General features: G+C 35.4%; 1 protein-coding gene across 1 annotated transcript in view; it reads left to right on the top strand.

Annotated features, from left to right (window-relative positions):
- ZCWPW2 (zinc finger CW-type and PWWP domain containing 2) overlaps positions 1-16,053 on the top strand; it is a 41,602-nt gene extending 25,549 nt beyond the window's left edge. The window contains exons 6-10 of the mRNA XM_081933471.1: positions 346-404; positions 2,016-2,071; positions 6,367-6,434; positions 13,279-13,400; positions 15,375-16,053. Coding sequence (XP_081789597.1) covers positions 346-404; positions 2,016-2,071; positions 6,367-6,434; positions 13,279-13,400; positions 15,375-15,551 — 482 coding nt within the window. The 3' untranslated portion in view covers positions 15,552-16,053. The remainder of the gene's footprint in view (positions 1-345; positions 405-2,015; positions 2,072-6,366; positions 6,435-13,278; positions 13,401-15,374) is intronic.
- The last annotated feature ends 509 nt before the right edge of the window (positions 16,054-16,562 follow it).

Here is a 16,562-nt window from a genome sequence, read left to right as displayed (position 1 = left end):
ACATTGTACATGATGGATGTAACTTTTAATGAAATACAAGAAATACAACTACATCTCTGTAATGATCAATATATTCTATAAAATGCCTTTGGGTACTTACTACAGACATCAGGATCTATTTATCATGTAAGATTAACAAAGTTCTGAATTGGACCATGTTCCTCCAGCAAACATGGTATCACAGCCTACTATGTGATAGTTGAGTAGTTTCATTGTAGATTCCTATTTCCATAATACATTTATTATAACATAAGCATTTAGCACAGATCAAAAACAATCATATACAATCTTTTTAAAGTCATTATGATTCAAATGTTTCTTAATTATCCTTATAATGGTTTTTAGATACAGTAAATGACAAAGAAGCCAAAAGAAAAACTGATAAAATAGAATGTAGGAAAATGGTAAGATTTAAATATAAATTCTTACAAATTTTAACTGATTACGGACTTGCTTTGCAATATTTTTTTAGTTGTTCTTTCTAAATAACAGTATTATTATATCAATTTGTATTGATATGAAATGTGTGTGTGATTAATTTAGTAACTTACTAATTTTATAAACATTTTATGTTAGAATGTAAATGGATATAATTAATTCATTTTATTATTCTATGCTTCGTTGTAGTTTAATGAAACCTGTTTGATTTAGATGAGGAAAGTGAAAGGGAATAAATACCTGAAGAAAAATACTATATTTAGTATAGTAACTATACTGGTATGGTATAGCCTTTGAACATCATTTCCACTATTTTTTCTGTGATATAGATTAGACGCCAGAAGCTTCAGGCTCATTTAATCTCCTATATAAATAGCCAAGAGAGTTTCAAAAACTTTTATTGCATAGTTTATCATCTGGTTATTCTTGTGACAAACTAATTTTTAATTAATTTAACATAAGTTAATTCAGTTATGAATTACCATATTTTTTGGAGTATAAGACACACCAGAGTATAAGATACAGCAAGGTTTTGAAGAGGAAAATTTTAAAAAGTTTTTGCATTCTGCAAACCTCCCAAAAACGGCCCATTTTTCACAAAAATGGGCCCGGTTTTCCCTCCAAAAAAGGCATGAATAGCCTTTAAGGAGCTTGCAGAGTGCTGGGGGGGGGGGGGGGGGAATGAGCAAAAAATTGGGTGCATTTTTTGTAAAAAAAAAGGGGGGGCACGGATAGTCTTTTGGAAGCTTTGAGTGGTCCTGGGGGTTGGGGGGGTTACATTGAGTAAAAAGGGGTGTTTTTTGCTCATTTCTTCCCTCCCAAGTCCCGAGGAGCTCTCTAAAAGCTTCCTAGGGGCTCTGCATGGCCATTTTGGTGAGGGGGTGGGGCTTCGGGAGGCAAAAAATGCTATATTCAATGTATAAGATGCACCCAGATTTTCAGCCTCTTTTTTGAAGGGAAAAAGGTGTGTCTTATACTCCCAAAAATATGGTAGTCATATGTCAACTATAATTAACCAAAGTTGTAGTTTGGATATACAAGAAATTGTGATTATCCAACCATGAGAAAAGAAAAAAAACTCTTCCAAGCCCAGTGGTGGGTTCCTATAGGTTCAGGCAAAACGGTAATGGTTTGGCGGCCTGGGGCCCTGGAAGTAGCAGCGACCCAGGTCTACCACGCCCCTGAATCGGTTCTCCGCCATCTTCCTTTTTGGTTCTGCGCATGCACACAACAATTTTAATTGTACTGCTCATGCCCATGCAGTACGCATCAGGCATGCACACACACATGTGGTGCGCACACCTGGCGTGCACACACGAGCAAATCAGCAGTAGTGCCTGCCAGAACCCACCCCTGTCCAACACTCTATTCTATAATACATGTAAAAGAAAAATACAAGGCTGAAATATATAATTTAATAAAATGAGTGAACTTACCCATCAAATCTGATTTACAAATGATCAAAAATAACATCTATGGGGGAACAGCTGTTGAAATTAAAAGGGTAAACTATATTCTTCTGAAACTGTTGACTGCCATTAAATATACTGTGTATTCCAAAATTATCTATTTTTCAGATTAAAAGTTATACAAAAAAATGTGGGGGGAAAATTAGCTGCAGAAATGGAAGAAAGTAAGTTTCTTTGGTTATACTCTGGTAGTCTTAAAATATTGTGATTTTCACTAGACAAGGAAAGATACAAAAATATGGATAGTGAATTCATGTATCTTGATTTTTCCAGGATATAAGAACTATATGTCTTTATTTATTTAAATATACTTCGCCTGCCCTATGATTAAAATGTGTAGTGTGATATACAACATATTACAATTAAGTGATTAAATAAATAAATCAGCACTATTTTTCAGTATCAGCAAATCATATCAGCCAAAATTGCTGCTAAAATTCATAGGAATCCACTATTTTAGTATGGCATCTAATATACATTAAATTCATAGCCAATAGCTAAAAATCCCTATCTCTAGGTTTCACTCAGTTTATTTCAAAAGCACACTAAATATGACAGAATGTTTACATCCAGCATAGTATGTTCAATCTTGTATCATGTTCCATTCTTCAAAAGGATTTTGCAAGATGCCAGGAATCTATCTTCAAATCTCAGTTCTATAACTTCCAAAGAGTTCTTTGGCTTACTAAATTGCTGGGCAATGAATGTGCCTGTTGTTCATGCCATGTGAATGTATTAATGAACCACTTCCTGGTTGCCCAGACTGAAGAATTGCTATACAGAAGAAAATAATACAGGGATGTTAGCATAATTCAGTGGTGGATCTCAAAATTTTTTAGAACCTATTCTGTAGGTGTGGCCTGTTTTATGGGAGTGGCTTGGTGGTCATGTGACTGGGTGGGCGTGGCCAAATGTGGTGAAGCTCACTTAACAACGTTCTTGCTTAGCAACCAAAATTTTGGGGTCAATTGTGATCGTAAGTTCTCTTTCTTTTTTTCTTTCTTTCTTCCTTCCTTTCTCTTTCTCTCTCTTTCTCTTTCTGTATCTCTCTGTGTGTGTCTCTGTGTGTGTGTGTGTGTGTGGCTCTTTGTCTCTCTCTCCCTCTCTGTCTCTCTCTGTCATTCTCTGTGTGTCTGCCTGTCTCTCTCTCCTCCCTCCCACATCTCTGTCACTCTGTGTGTGTGTGTCACTCATTCTGTGTATGTCTCTCTCTCTCTCTCTCTCTCTCTCTCTCTCTGTCTCTGTGTGTCTCTCTATCTCTCCCCCCTCTCTTCCTCTCTCTCTGCCACTCTGTATGTGTATGTGTGTCTGTCTGTCTGTCTTTCTCTCACTCACACACTTAATCACTCACTCTGTGTGTGTCTCTCTCTGTCTGTCTGTCTCTCCCTCCTTCTTCCCTCTCTCCCCCCCATCTGTCTCTGTGTGTCTGTCCGTGTCTCTCTGATTCCCTCCCTCCCTCCCTCCCTCCCTCTCTCTCTCTCTCTCTCTCTCCCCCTCTCTCTGTTTGTATGTCTCTGCCTGTCTGTCTGTCTCTGCCTGTCTGTCTGTCTCGTTCACTCACTCACACACACACACACACACACACATATACTGTGGTCACCTTGTTGAGTGTTCCAATCACATTTGAAACACTCAGCAACTGGCCTTCATTTATGTTTTTTTGCAGCATTCTACAGTCATAGGACCAAAATATATGGTTAAAAGTACCTGGCAGCGGCATTTTTCCTGGGGGGCTCTGCAGAACATCCCAAGACCGATGCCACCACATCTGCCCTCTTCAGGGACAGGTTCTCTTCAGATGGACGAAGCCCCGCTGGTCCCCTCACATTCCTCATCTTCTAGCGGCGGCCCCTTGCTGTGGAAAACACATGCACGCGCACACCCTGCACAATTACAGCCTGAAGCAGGACCAACGCCCCTCTCCCAACTGGCCCTTCCTCCCTCAGAGGGCTTTGGAGGGAAGCTTCTACAGAAGCAAGGACAAGTGAGAACAAATACCCGTCATTACAAAGTCTCTGAGGCTGTAATTGTTCGGGTGGTGCATGCGCGCCTATGTTTTCCACGGCATGGAGCCTCGGCATGGGTCTGCGTGGCCAGCGATGACTCCGGAGCCCATCTCGGAAGACAAACACGAGGGGGAGCCCACCCCCCATGGATGGGCTCCGGAGTCATCGCCAACTGCGTAGAGCCACACCACGGCTCCTGTTCCTTCTTCGGCTGCTGCACAAGCCATGTGGCATCTTCTCTCTAACAGCCGCCTCATTTCCAATGGAGGGGGGTGGGCAATGCATGCGTTTTCATCCCTCTGCATAGATTTCCCATCCCCTATTGGTAATGAGGCGGCTGTTGGCGGGGCAAGCCTGGTGCGGACAGGCAGGGCAAGTGAGCGGCGACTGGGTGGGCGGGAGAGTGAGCAAGGGAGCAGGCCATGGGAGGGAACATTCCAGTACATGGCCTCCGGAAGAACGGGTGCTGGAAGACATGCTAAATTTAACGAATGGATACGCGCTTACCGGTGCATTACCCTGAAGCCCACCTCTGTCATAATTGATACAACAGTCTTGTCCTTGCAGCTGAACAACCAACTAGTTTTAATGGAAAGGTACACTGTATTAACACTTAATGAGATTAGTGCAACTGTCCCTAACCTTTGAGATGTGGCAGCCCAGCTGGGCGGGGGGAGAGCGGAACTGGGCTATGCAAGCAGCAGGATGGCATATGTGCACAGTTTGACTTGCACAAGTGGCAGGCCAGTAGGCTGGTGTGCATGTGCATACAGCTTGGCGTGCAAGTTGAGCTGCATGTATTTGTGTGTGTGTGTGTGTGCATCCTGGGTCGCCACGTGCACAAGTCGAGCTGCAAGCTTGGATGGCCCAGTTCTGAATAAGGCATGGTCTATAGCGGTTTGCAACCCGGGGTTGGGGACCCCTGGAGTAATGCATTCTGGCTTGGAAAAAGGCAGCTGAAGCTTGGGAAGGCTCTGTACAAGGCCTGCATTGGAAAACGTAATGCCATTGAAAATTCTTAGCAGAATAATCTTGCTTGGTAAAGTTTAAAGCCCATGCCCAATTGCTAATAGGAAATAAGTGAGGGATGAAATACACTTCTTCCTTACTTCTTCTCTTTTCTGAGTTCTTTCTTACTATAATCAGTTTAAAGGAAACAATCCATTAAAACTCTAGTTTTGGAGATGTTTTAGCTGGAAAGGTTTTTAATGTAGCAGTCTCTTCTCTAGTGCCCTTCTCCCATTTTATTCTTGGCATGATTTCACATATTAGGAAATATTAATTTTCAAGCCTTCTATGGAAGAAAAAAATTGTTGAGTTTGATTCCCACTCCATAGTTACCACTCTTGTATACTGTAGGATTGTGCTCTAAATTAGTAATAGATTTCAGCGGATCTATTATGTATGCTACTAAATCAGAATTCATCACATTATGCTAATCAACTTAAAAGTTTTATTAGCAATTTCAGAAATATTTGAGTGCAAGGCAGAACATAAATTTTCTAATAAATAAATAATGTACATTCCAATGCAATCTGTATTCCCCCCCCCAAAAAAAAAATGATGAACTATGTTTTAAGGCTTAAAAGGAAATATTTTATTTGAAAGAAATCTTTAACTTAAACCTGAAAAAACTGATATCTAAAATATGCATAATCTGAGTTCAATTCATATATTCATAGTGGTTTACCTTTTAAAGTTATATAAAATACATACTTTTCAAGCTGACTTTCAAGAGTTCATTTTTCTACTTTAAGTTATTTTAAACATTTTATATACAATGTAGCCTCTTCAGCTTGATTGACAGACGCAACTAAATTTCAGGATTTATAGAAAATGTCAGTGACAGGTATTTTTTGGACTATAAGATGTACTCTCCCCCCCCCCCCAAAAAAAAAAGTGGATGGAAATGTCTGTGGGTCCTATAGAGTGAATATTGCTGTAGCACTGCCCATCCAACCTCTTTCTCCTAGCAATCACTTGCTCATGCTAAATCAGACTGTGCTGAAGCTGACCAGGCTGTGCTGTTTGCTGCAAGGAGGCAAATTGCTGGGAGGCAGAGGCAGATTTTTTTTTCTTGTTTTTCTCCCCAAAAGCTAGGTACATCTTATAATCCAGAGCATTTTATAGTCTGAAAAATGGTAATTCAAATAAGCAATATAATTTATAATATGTCTCACAATGCAGATATCATTGTAAAGTGTGCTTAAAAGAACTAATATGAGTTTTAATAAAATTGCACTGTTCATAAATAGTTAATATTTTTATTAGATGAAATATTCATAGTTAGAAATAGGTAGCAATCCAAATTCATTCTTAGATTATAATTTACTGTTTTCAGTAGGTCCTAATTTAATTAAGTCTGGATTTTAACCATTTATGTTGTCGGGTTATTTCTACCTATTCTTGATTGTTGATTCAAAACAAATACTAACAACTTTCTTAATTTTCAGGCAAAGAATGTTAACATATCCTTGCAAAATAGCAAGGTCAGAAGATATCCTATCAAAAAAAAACCTAGGTTGGTGTTCATATATACAAGTTCAGAACTATGTACTTTTTATAGTATAGAAAGCAGAGCTTGATTTTTTTTTAAAGGTATTATGTTTATTATGTTTCTCAGACTATTCTGAAAAAAATAAGATACTGTAAGTATAACGTGTCTGCATAGCTTACCGAGATTCTAAAATATCTGAATATTGAGCTTTAACCTAAAACATTACCTGCATGTAAACACCACAGAATCTGGTTATATTTTCTTCTGAATGTGTATCATATTATGTTACAGAATATTACTGTAAAATAAATGTGATTCTAGCAAATATTGTAGGCTCTAAAGCAGAATTTCTTTAAAGTGCTAAATAGCCAGCTGGAGAATTTTGTGACTGAAGTTTTTCTATCTTAAAATTGCCATTTTGAACTTGTATCAATATTCCTTAAAAATCAATGTTTTAAGGTAACATAGAAAACATTAATAATTATATTAAAAAGATCCATGAAATCTAATGATTATAAATTGGATGAATCAAATATATTATTTGAAAGTTGTTACAAGCTATTTTATTATAAAAAAACCATTAGATTTCTCATTAGATTTCATGGATATTTTCTCATTAATTTTCATGGATATTTTGTTATATAATTAATATACTTTCACATCCAAGTATCATATGTGAAATTATATTTTCTGGAAATCCCTCTGATTTAGCATCTTTTGTCTATTTCTACTTTCAATGTTAAGATAATTGTTTTTTAGGGTCCCATTGTCCCATAAATTAATTGAGGTTAATTTGTAGGAGTTATGGACTATGAAAGTTCCCAGGTGACATGATCTTTATTTTGAAAATGAAAAAGGCACACCAATACTAAATCAGATCAGAGCAGATTCAATCAATCAATCAATCTTTGTTAAGTAAATCTGGCTTTCGCATTTACTTTGCTTGTCAGAAAGTTGCAAATGGTGATGACATGATCCTTTGAATTTTGATTACATGATTATAGGGATGTTGTACAGTAACAATTGTAAGTAGAAAGTTGTAAATATGATAAACTGGTAGATTTTCCCAACCTATTGCATATAACAAAAAAAATTAATCACAAAATTTAATTATTGTTAAGTTTTTCAGAGCAAAGTAATGTGTCACATAGATAATTAAAATATCAAGGGTGTTTTATAGAATGGTCAAAGTACATGCATTTATTTGGGCTAAAGAGTTTAGAAAGAGATTTAGTTTAAAACTTAGGAAGCATTTTTTTTAAAAAATTATGAAATTCTAACATTTTACTGTAAAAATAAAATTATTATGTATTTTCACATTTGTTACTTTAGTACTGCATGCAGCACCATTGCATGTAATTTGCAATTGGTGGCAAAAAAATTGGCTTGCAAGGTAGTATTTAGATTAGAGATCCTAACATGAATAGATGTGTGAACTTATTTGATGTAAAACAGGGCTCTGGTTTCATTTCCTTATTATCTGTGAGTATAATGAATGAACACTTCATGGAAATCAAAGCGAAGGTTTAATTATAAATAAAAGCTAGAAAAAATATGTCATAATATAAAGTGGCAAAAATTTAGTTTAAATATGACTGTGTATAGAAATAGGCATTCAGATGATAATAATATGGCATGAATGGTGATAAATAATGAAGAGCCATTTCCTAATCTTAGGAAAAATGTATAACATTCCCTATAAATGCAAGATTTGGCAAAAAGTTATTCTGTAATGTGATATGAACTGATGCATAACAGAATACAAAAATATATATTCAGCCTTCAAAAGACCCATAATAAATAAAAATCATGATCATCTCATCACTATCTGCTTAGAAAAAGTTTGTTTGGAATACCTAGTATAAAACATAAATCTATTTCTGTACAAGCATGCAAATGAATTAATATGAATTCAGTAATAACTTAATTACCAAAGTGAAGGAAACTGTTCTGAGACACAGAGAGAGATCTTTGCTAATGATTATGTCCTGAATGCTGGTTCAGATTCATAAGTGCAAGTCAGTATGGACAAATTCTCCTTGTGGCAACTTTGAACCCACCATCAGTATTCAAAAGATCCAAGTCATGCACTAGCCTCTCCTCATGCAACATATGATTGATTGCATGTGTGTGATTGGACACACATTCTTTGTGTGTCCAATCACACTTGGCCAATAAAGAATTCTATTCTATTCTATATAGATGTCTTTGACTTGCAACCATTCTTTAAATGATTGTTCAAGTTACCATGGCACTGAAAAAGAAATTTATGACCATATTTCATATTCACAACTGTGGCAGCGTTGATCATGGTCATATGATCAAAATTCTTTTTTAAAAAAAATATTCAAATACAGTTGCTTTCTAAACATATATAAAATTAATAATGCAACAACAAGCAATGAAATCGTTGTTTATAGCACATATTCAGATTAGAGTAGGAAAAATTCAATTTAGTCCCTGGAAGAAAAATAAATAAAAGTATAGTGAATGAAGTTGCTATTCTGATTTCTATGTTTAAATATTGTCATTTAAATGCTCAAGCATCAAACATATAAACTAGTAGAAAGAAAATGATTTATCAAGCCTGATCACATAGTTTTGTAGCAGAGCTCGGGTATTCAGCTACTTCTAAATACATTTAAAATCAGTGGAAAAAAGCAGTGGCATGTTAGATATTCCTTCTTTATGAGTTCTGCTGGCTCACTGAATGGTAACCTTTCTCTTCTTCAGGAGTCTTCATCTCTTCCCATTTTAAGTCAGTTCCAGAGAATTGAAAGTAACTATGTTTCAAAATAAGCCTATTTCAAACTGCAACATCATGAACAGATATGTGCAAATTTATTGCTCATTATAGACAAATTATTCTTTCTTAATAACTATGGGTCTCTAAAATAGATATTTAAAAATTGCTGAAAATATGTTATTGACAGAATATAGAATAACAGAATTGGAAGGGACCTTAGAGGTCTTCTAGTCCAATCCCTTGCCTAGGCAAGAAACCCTACACCAGTTCAGTCAAATGATTATCCAACATCTACATAAAACTTCCAGTGTTGGAGCATTCACAACTTCTGGATGCAAGTTGTTCCACTGATTAATTGTTCTAACTATGAGGAAATTTCTCCTCAGTTCTAAGTTGCTTCTCTCCTTGATTAGTTTCCACCCATTGCTTCTTGTTCTACCTTCAGGTGCCTTGGAGAATAGTTAGACTCCCTCTTCTTTGTGACAACCCCTGAGATATTGGAACACTGTTATTATCTCCCCCTAGTCCTCCTTTTCACTAAATTAGACATACCCAGTTCCTGCAACCATTCTTCGTATGTTTTAGTTTCCAGTCCCCTAATCATCTTTGTTGCTCTTCTCTGCACTCTTTCTAGAGCCTCCACATATTTTAGGTAGTGGCAACCAAAACTGAATGCAGTATTCTAAGTGTGGCCTTACCAAGGCATTATGAAGTGATATTAATACTTAATGTGATCTTGATTCTATCCCTTTGTTTATTCAGCCTAGAACTATGTTGGCTTTTTTGGCAGCTGCTGCACACTGCTGGCTCATATTTAAATGGTTGTCCACTAGGATTTCAAGATCCCTCTCACAGTTACTACTGTTGAGTAAGCATTTTGTTTTCTTACCTAAATGTAGAACCTTACTTTTTTCACCATTGAATTTCATTTTGTTAGATAGCGCCCAATGTTCACATTTGTCAAGATCCTTCTGGAGAGTTGGCTATTCCTGCCAGCTTAGTGTCATTTGCAAATTTGATGAGTTCCCCATTTATCCCCTTGTCCCCCCCATTGATGAAGATGTTGAAGAATACTGGGCCTAAAACAGAGCCTTGGGGTGCTCAAGTAGTACTGTAGATGCAGTTCCATTGAGGACTACATGTTGAGTGCAGTTGGTCAGCCAATTATGAATCCATCTGGTGGTGATGCTGTCTAACCCACATTTTTCTACTTTATCTAGTAGTAGGTTATGGTCTACTTTATCAAATGTCTTACTGAAGTTCAAGTAAATTATATCAACAGCATTCCTCTGGTCCACTAATTTTGTTACTTTGTCAAAGAATGCAATAAGATTAGTCTGGCATGATCTGTTTTTGACAAATTACTTTCTTTGCTTCTAGTTGTTCACTAATTCATTGCTTGATTATCTTTTCTAGGATCTTCTCTGGTATTGAGGTCAAGCTGATAGGCCTGTAGTTTCCTGGATCTGTTTTTTTCCCTTTTTTGAAGATGGGAACTACATCAGCTTTTTTCCAGTCCTCTGGCAGTTCCCCGGTGCTCCAGGATCTTTGAAAGATATAGTTCAGTGGTTCTGAGATCTCGTCTGCCAGTTTCTTCAGAGCCTTGGAGAGCCATCCAGTCCTGGTTATTTGAACTTGTCTAGGGTAGACAGATGCTCACTTACCATTTTCTTCCCTATTTTAACTTGTGTTCCTAATCTGTATTTTTGTGGTGCTGTTTTTGATAGGTTGGACTGTTTTTTCCCTTTATGTAAAGACAAATGCAAAAAATGAGTTAAGTGGTTCTGCTTTCTCACTGTTGCTTGTCACCTTCTTGCCACTTTCTCCCAGCAATGGACCAATTGTTTCCTTGACTTTTTTCTTGTTTTTGACATGTTGGAAGAAGCTTTTTTGTTATTTTTTACTTTTGTCGCAAGCTTTTCTTCAGTGTGAGTCTTAGCTTTCCTCACTTCATCTTTACAGGCTTGGGCTGTTTGCCGATATTCTGCCTTAGTTATGTGCCCCTCTTTCAATTTATCAGAGAGTTATTTGTGCAGCCATGCTGGTTTCTTTTGAGAGCTGTTATTTTTTTTCTTCATTGTTATTGTGCTAGACTGGGCTTTTATAATCTCACTTTTCAAAATTTCACAAGCTTCTTGAGTTGTTTTGCCCTTGAGGATTCTCATCCATGGAATCCTTCCCAAGCTCTCTCTAAGTTTATTGAAATTAGCTCTCTTAAAGTCCAAGACTCTAGTTTGACTTTGTTCTACTACTTGTGGTTGTATAATGTTGAATTCCAATATTGCATGATCACTTGCCCCCAAGGTTCCTGTGGCTTCAACACCTTCTACCATTTCCTCTCTGTTAGTGAGAATTAAGTCCAATATGGCCGATCCCCTTGTTCCCTTCTCTACCTTTTGGGAAACAAAGTTGTCTGCTAGGTTTGTTAGGAACCTGTTGGATCTTCCACTTGGTGCAGAGTTTGTTTCCCAGTTGATGTCAGGGTAGTTAAAATCCCCATTACTACATACCTTAGTTAGCTGACTAGCAAAAAGTTCATCTACTTCCTCTGGGTGACCTGTAGTATAGACCTATGGCAATGTTGTTTCCCCCCCCTTTTAATATTAATATTTGTTAATATTAACAAATGTGTTCAAGATAGTTCTCATCATTGTTGTGCTCTATTTCTGTAGAAATGTAGTTATTTCTTATATACATAGTGCAACTCCACCTCCTCTTTTATTTGATCTATTTCTTTTAAATAATTTAAATCTTTCTAGCTGTATGTTCCAATTGTGGGTTTCATCTCACCAAGTTTCTGTAATGGCAACAATATCATATCTGCCCTCATTTACTTGAATTTCTAATTCACCCTGTTTATTCGTTATACATTGGTTTATAGACATTTGAGTCCATTTTGATTGACCCTGTGTTTACTGTCTGCATAACTTGCATTATGCCTGACTGCCCCTATTTTCTGGCCACTTGTATGATTCATGCACATGGTATGGCACTCACTATTAAATGCTTGGTTTTGCCTGACAGCAGGACTTAAATTTTACCCGCACAAACATCTATGTTACATGCACTGATAACCCTATGAATTTTAGATTGCTGGGGACAGAAATGTTCTGTATCAATTAATTCCCACTGTTGAGTTTAAATGTTTATCCAGAAAATCTGTGAATTTAATGCCAAGTATCTCAGTCCCTTTCTTGGATCGGTGCAAACCATCTCTTTTGTACAATTTTTCATTGGACCAGCTGCAGGTATCATGGCTAATAAAACCAAAGCCTTTCCTTTTACACCACTCCTTTAGCCACACATTAAACTCTGCTACACCCTGGCCCTTCCCTTTTTTGTTCCTTATATACTGGTATAACCTCTGAGAAGATAATCCTACAACCTATACTACTTAGTTCATACCCCAAGCTCTGGAAATCATTCTGTACAGAAAGTACATCTTTTTGGGACAGATCATTTGTGCCAAGATGTATAATAGCATTAACATCACAGTCCTTACTTGCATTCTTGACTATCTTAAGAATACGCCTCTTGTCTTTGCTGGCAGTAGCACCTAGCAGACACCTGACCTCTTTCAAAACCTCCATATCCTTTCCTAAATCTACATCGCTTATAATTGAATCACCAATCAGAAGGTGGCTTCTCTTTTTGGATACCTTGCTCTTCTTGTGTGACTGATGTGCAATACCTGATTCACACTTTCCAAAGTAAGTTCTTCATTTCAAGCCACAATCCTCTGCTTATTTGAATTATCATTATCACAATTATCTTGACCTGTCACTTTAGTGTCCCTATTAAGGTCAACAAAGGCACTATATCTGTTATGCTGGAACACAGCAAAAGCTTTGTGTATGTTTCCACTCAATTAAAATTGGAAACTATCCTGCAATAATTTTTAGAAATTCATTTGAAATTACACATTATTATTATCAGTAGTATAATTTTTAAAATTCATTTTATTTAATTTATTAGTAAGTTAGCATATGAAACATAAACAATTGTAATGATTGCTATTTCCAGTTAATGCCTGTTAATGTAGTTGAATTAAATTAAGCAATCAATAGAATTGTGGTAATATAATTGTATATTTTTATTGTAAATATTATTGCATGTTTTTAGTTGTAAGAGAGACAAAAATTATACTGAAAGATTTGGACCAAATTCTCAATCAAGTATTAGTCACTTCCAAACCTTTTTTAGAATCATCTGGGAATGGAGAGGACAATAATGAAAGAAAAGAGGTATGAATTATTAACTTGAAATCCAGAAACTGCTATTAATGCGGAGGGGGGGGGAGGATGAAGTGCAATGCATACTTATCTAAGGGTAAGTCCCATTAAAATCAAAGGGACATAGTTTGAATAAGCACTTATGGGGCTAGGCTGATTTTAGAATGCATTTGTAAAAAATGTTCACTTCAAACATGAAAAGAAAGAATGTCACTGTTAATTTGAGAAATAAAGATATATATCTTTTAAATAAATATATTTTAGTGAATAAATAAAATAGTTATCAGTAGGATACCAATATACTGACAAGTGAGCATCTTTTTATTTTGCTCATATCAAAAAACATCTGTCATTTTAATAATATTCTTCCACCCTTTATATGTTTTTTAAATGGCAGGAGAAATATGTGACAGTGCAAAAATTCATTTATAAAGAAAGAGAGTGTTATATGAATGGATAATTTTTTATATTTATTTCTGGACATTTGCCACATACATTACAAAACAATTCCATATTAATTTTTTTATGCTTTATTGAAACAACTTTATATTAATGCGCATATTGACTATTTCCAGGATTATGTAGAGACCAAAAAGTATGACCATATTCTAAACAGTGTGCATATTTTTAAAAAAAATATTATTATTTTAAAAATTGTTTGCTGTTAGTAATGTGGAAATCCTACAGCATTTCAGATATATTTACTCATTTATATATTAATTACATCTGTTATACAATTTTCCAACAAATTCTAGTTGAATCACAATTCGCAAAACTGTGTCTATAACAGACCAAATGAATATCAACAGAAACAATTCAAAAATTAATTATACACTTCATTAATAAACTTGACCATCTATCCACTACATTAAAATTGATGGATTTTAGATTGGTCCTATTTTTAATTTGAATATCTTAATATTTGGATCCAGCACAGAATTTCCAGTTGAAAGATCATATTTCCATTAAGAAATAGTTAAATTATTCAGTAAATGAGTATTGTACTATGGTTTTTTATTCACTTTTATATTTATATTCTCACAGTATAGTTGTTTTTAAATAATGCTTTGTTAATTATGAGATTTAGCTAGATTAAATCTTGTTTTCAGATTGCAATATAGTGAATCATGAAGTGTGTTTAGCAAAAATAAAACTAACCCAGGGGTGGGATTCTACCAGTTCGGACCGGTTCGGGCAATCCGGTAGCTTCGAAGATCAGCTCAACCAGTTTGCTCCCACTAGCAAGTGGGCCCGGCTGCCCCTGCACTTTATCTTCTCAGCTGAATCACGCAGCAGAGTGGATTGCCACTCCTCAGCTGTTTTCCGTACCAACCAGTGATCTGGTAGGTAAGTCTTCTCTAAACTGCACACATACACCCAGCACATGAAGCACGTACTCAGCAAACTGGTTGTTAAACTGGTAGGATCCCACCCCTAGACAAACAACTTTATAGGTTAGCAGGAAATGTGAACCTAATCATTAGCTATACAAATAAAATGAACCATCTCTTGTTGAATCAAGTGCACCGAGTTGCATCATTACTACATTTTATTAAGTTTTATTATAAAGTAAAAATAAAAAAGAAACAAAAGTTATAAAAATAAGAAAAAAAGAGAAAAGTACCAAAAGACAAGAAAAAAATAATGATTTCTGATTGTCCTATAAAAAAAATACATCAACTTGTTGCTTTACATTTCACATGTTAAATGATTTCTATAATTACAAAACCACTCTAATAATCAAAACCTAAAGTAAAAGTTTCATTTTCTGTCAGTTTGTAGAAAATAATCCAGAAGCAGTTTCCAATTAGAAACAAAACTAGATAAATTCTTTAATTGAAACTATCTATATTAACTCCATTACCTTTACCATAATTCTTTCATTGTGGGAATTCGTGTGTCTTTCCATTTTCATGAAAACAGTTGCAAAATTACATAATTTAGTCACAATATGAATAAAGTATTTTTTTTCTTTTTTGGCTCTAGGTACTTAACTGCTGTTTAGAAGCTAGCGAAGAAAAAAGACCAATGGAAATCAGCACTGAAGAAGACTGTATTATAATTGATGGGAAAGCTTTTGTGGCTGGAGAATACATAGAGAGCATAACAGAACAGTTTAAAGAAATATATTCTTTAATGGCTGACTTCCAAGGCAACTTATAGCACCAATAAGAGAGAATCTGCTATACTGTTTCTAACTTTAGAAAACATCCTTTTTCACATATAGTGAGAAAATCTTAAAAACAGTTCAACAATATAGATTACATGGAATTAGATTTACTTTAACAAGAGGTTATATTTGTTGCTAAAATTGATATCCCTTGTTCATATTACTGTATAAATATATACGATAAGTGAAAGTTAATAGCAATGTTGTGTACTTTTAGATATTGTTTTCTGTAAAAAAAAATCAGATTGAAAATAAAGATTAATCATACTTCAGTCTAGAGAGTTTCTAAGATCACTTTGAATTTCTGAAGCTCTCCAACAAATCAGTTTAAGTATAATTTTTCAGGAAGTCATTATGGAAATTCAATACAGTAAGAGTTATAATTGGAAGTCTCAATTTTAAATAATTATATGAATTTCTTTGTTATGATTCATTGATGAATCACACCATAGATCCATAAATATAATTCTAACTGGCCTGTTTTCAATAAAGCTATCAATTGCTGTAAACTCTGTTTATTCCTACCTAGAACAGGAACTAGTTTCTCGTATGGCAATGGAGAACAGAAAACGGATACCCTGGTGTGATTTCCTAATAGCTATGAAATTGGTCTCATATGCCTCCCACAAACTTCTAACTTGAAAGTTGTGTACTTAGAAAGATCGTTAAAAAGCAGAAGGGCTCTATATAATTTAACTTTATCACAACCTTTTTGTTCTAATAATTAGGATTACAGTTTTGACACTTCATTTAAGCAATATAGAAAAGTTACTATTCTTGCCTCATTCAATTTCATTTTTAACATAAATTTAAGGCATAGAATAAGAAATGCGCTTTGGGACATTTATTTTAACTATGCCACATGTAGCACATGTACAAAATACACATGTGAATAAATAAAATGAGTACATTCCTGAGTTCAAACCATGTAACCCAGGGGTGGCATTCAGCAGGTTCTGACCAGTTCTGGAGAACTGATAGCAGAAATTTTGAATAGTTTGGAG

Source organism: Natrix helvetica (genome assembly GCF_964273705.1).
Source record: "Natrix helvetica genome assembly, chromosome: Z".
NCBI classification, from domain to species: Eukaryota; Metazoa; Chordata; class Lepidosauria; order Squamata; family Natricidae; genus Natrix; species Natrix helvetica.
Note: the sequence above shows the minus strand (reverse complement) of the source record. Positions and strands in the feature narration are given on the sequence as shown.